We start from the raw sequence: 3,338 nt of genomic DNA, 5'->3' as shown, positions 1-3,338 counted from the left end.
AGTAAGGTGTGAAGTAGTGTAAATTCTGAAAGAAGAATTCCACTTAACATACACCATTTAGTGTTTTTGTTAATATAAAAAATTGACTAGATGATATTAGAATTAGTAATAGTAGTCACATTACATCAAATGTAGCAATATAACCTGGAATTTTTAACTTATTGAGAAATTTCTAAAGATGACTTTATACCGTAATATAGCTTTTTTCTTTTCTTCTTTTCTGTTTTGTGATGTGGAGTGGAGCTTTAATTTTGTATTTCATCATTGACTGTAACAGTCCATTGCATTGTTCACTGAGTGGATTTATCAGCAAAGCACATTTGAACCAATATACAGTAGCTGGTGGTGACATAACTCCTAACCTGGATACAGTAGCTGGTGGTGACATAACTCCTAACCTGGAGGTCTTAGACGTTCCTCCAGAGAACCCCAGCCTACTCCAACCTGATTCTAATCTATGTCTGACTGGTTACAAGTGTGTAACCCAAACACTGACATTGCAATTACTGACAGTGTTCTCTCACCTACTGAGTGGAGGAAGTGTTAAAGCCTCCTCCTCCAAATGCCTTATCTCCAGATGAGGTAGCCTTCTCCATTATACACAAACAGCTATGTGCCCTGCAAAAGGCTGATCTAACTTTACACACTTGCCCGGTTGCTGGTATACCTAACCACAAAATACCTCCAGCCCCGTTACATCTGATGCCTGCAACAGAGCAGCCCTTTGACGGTGGATTGTGTAGGACCCCTGCCCCAAACTAAGAATAGAAATCAGTACTTAGCATTATGTATGCTATTACCCAGTGCCTCTCTGCGTAAGATCACTTCCAGTTCCATTGTGAAAACTCTCACAAAGGTCTTTCCATCTGTGGCTCTTGATTTCGCGGTTGGTGGCTGGTGGTCACAGGTTTTTATCTCTTCATGTACTAAATACATGTTTGACGGTACTCGTGTGTGTGTGGGTATAGAAAGCGTGCACACCTGATATATTTATGCTGAGTCACTCACTGTCCTTCTATGTGCCTGAAATCACATTAGTGATTTATTTCTTAGTTTGTGCTGGATAATTGAGCCAGACTATAGTCATACACCTGCTTTGCTAGTTTTTCAGTTGTGTTTGTTTTTTAGTGAGGTTGATCCAGAGTTTTTGTGCATCCCCTTTGTTCAGTCACTGATGAGGTGACGAGCTCCTGAGTTGGAGTCTTCTTTTTCTTATTTAGTTATTTCTTAGAGCACCTGCTTGTCCACCTGGTTGTTTTATGTTATTTCTCCTTCCCTTGGCCAAACACCATATGGACAGTATGAATAACTTTAAATAACTTTTGATAAAAAATCTGAAACTTTCTTGGTGAACTTTAGGTAACTATCTGTAAAATGATGCTATAGTATGGTGCATTAACACTTACTGTGACCCTGTTTATGTACATATGGACAGTATGTGTAACTTTAAATAACTTGATTAAAATTCAGATTCTTTCTTGCAAAGTCACACTGTACACGTTTGCTGAAATTTAGGTAAATGTCTGTAAAATGATGCACACAACAGGTTGACTTTTCTATTTCATTTTAATGAAGCCTTAACACTTGACATCTTGAGCTGAATGGTGCATTCAACAGAAGAATTTCATAAATTCAGTAAAGTGTTAAAACAAGCAAACAGAGAATATGCTGCATTGTGATACAGTACAGAAATGTTGCTGTGACTTTAACTTCAGTGTAATATAATAACAATAAGTTCTAGCAGTTAGAAATTTTGATCGTAATTTATGAAACAGTATTTCACATCATTCATATCTTATTTACACAATAGTGCCACTAGTAGTGTTTCTCATTTACATGACTGTAAACATGAACAGCTCCCTATAATGCACCAGAGTTTGTATCTCAGCCACTTTACCTGCACACAGATATCATCCAACACATCAACACTGTCACAGCTGTGTGTGGTGCCAGTGTTGGTAATATTTGCAAGTCAGTAGGCTGTTAGAGCACACCAAACAATAAGTCAGGACAGTTTTGTGTTAGAAAAATCACCCTGAAATATTTTTCCTGATATGATCATTCTGAAAGCTGATCTGAACCAGCTGTAAAATAAGGCATAAATAAAGGGATTGAGAATTGAATTCAACATTGCAAGGCAAATAAGAATTTCAAACACTGCAACTGGCACTGACACATGATTCAAAAGCTGAAAGGTATAACAGAGGAAGAAAGGAAGCCAACACATCAGAAAAACTCCCATAACAGTAGCCAGAGTTTTGGTGGCCTTTCTCTCCATCTTACTGACAGTTGCTCCAGACTTTGTGCTCTGACAGTTTGTGTTGTGGATGCTGCGAGCCTGACTCTGTGCCACAAGGAAAATCTTTAGGTAGATACAGAGCATTATGATCATTGGAAGGTAAAATGAGAAAATAGGTCCCAAAATATTTGCAAGTTGAACCTCGATAAAACACATTTCTCCACATTTTTCATGGTTTAATTCTGCAACTAAAAAGCCAGTGGCAAGCAGAACTGAAACACTCCATGTTACCAGGATCATGACTGCAGCACTGTGAGCATTTATCTCAGTTCTATATGTCAGAGGCTGACACACTGCATAATATCTGTCAATAGAAATACAACATAAATTCAAAATGGAAGCTGTGCTCAGTGTTACATCAAAGTAGACATGCATTTTGCAAAATAAAGGTTCATAATACAGACAAGAACTTACAGTGAATTCCATGCTGATAGGTAAGACTAGAACACCAACAAGCAGGTCAGCCACAGCCAGAGAGAGAATAAGATAGTTTGTAGGAGTGTGGAGCTGTTTGAAGTAAGTGATGGAGATTATTACAAGAAGGTTTCCACAAACAATTACAACACATAATGAGCCAAGGAAAATGTTTAAAAAAACACATATTGCAGAGTGGGTGTGTATCAGTGTGTTAGAGACCTTATCTATTTCATAACATGGATGTATTTGATTAGTACGATTGTCAGTGACTTCTGGTGCCATGTTTCTGGGCTCCTGCAAATCAGTTTACATTCATGATTAATAATAATAAAAATGTAATAGATCTGTTTTTCATTTTAAGTATTTTTCCCTATATGATTGTATACACAATGTTAAGTCTCTAGAAGATAAAAAAAGATGTCCTACCTTTGAAATGCTCCAGACAGTTCTTCTTTACTGTGTGACTGTGCATAATCTTGATTTTTATCACTCCTTTCTCATTACCATGGTTGATACCATCTTTAATCGTCCAATCATATGCTGGACTTGATGACATCAGAGTCAGAGCAACATGCTGTGTTGTGAAAGAAATGAACCTTTTAAATCATTTTTGGACATTTGA

The 3,338-nt window shown here is 37.3% G+C and overlaps 1 protein-coding gene across 1 annotated transcript; it reads right to left on the bottom strand.

Moving 5' to 3' along the window:
• Window positions 1-1,904: 1,904 nt before the first annotated feature.
• On the bottom strand, window positions 1,905-2,998 carry LOC108895862 (trace amine-associated receptor 1-like). Its single transcript, XM_018694814.2, has one exon. The coding sequence runs from the start codon at window positions 2,996-2,998 to the stop codon at window positions 2,006-2,008; it is 993 nt and encodes a 330-aa protein (XP_018550330.1). The 3' UTR covers window positions 1,905-2,005.
• Between the last annotated feature and the right edge of the window lie 340 nt (window positions 2,999-3,338).

Source organism: Lates calcarifer, unplaced genomic scaffold (genome assembly GCF_001640805.2).
Source record: "Lates calcarifer isolate ASB-BC8 unplaced genomic scaffold, TLL_Latcal_v3 _unitig_4041_quiver_2605, whole genome shotgun sequence".
NCBI lineage: Eukaryota > Metazoa > Chordata > Actinopteri > Centropomidae > Lates > Lates calcarifer.
The sequence above is the reverse complement of the archived record's forward strand: the minus strand, read 5'-3'. Positions and strand labels throughout refer to the sequence as shown.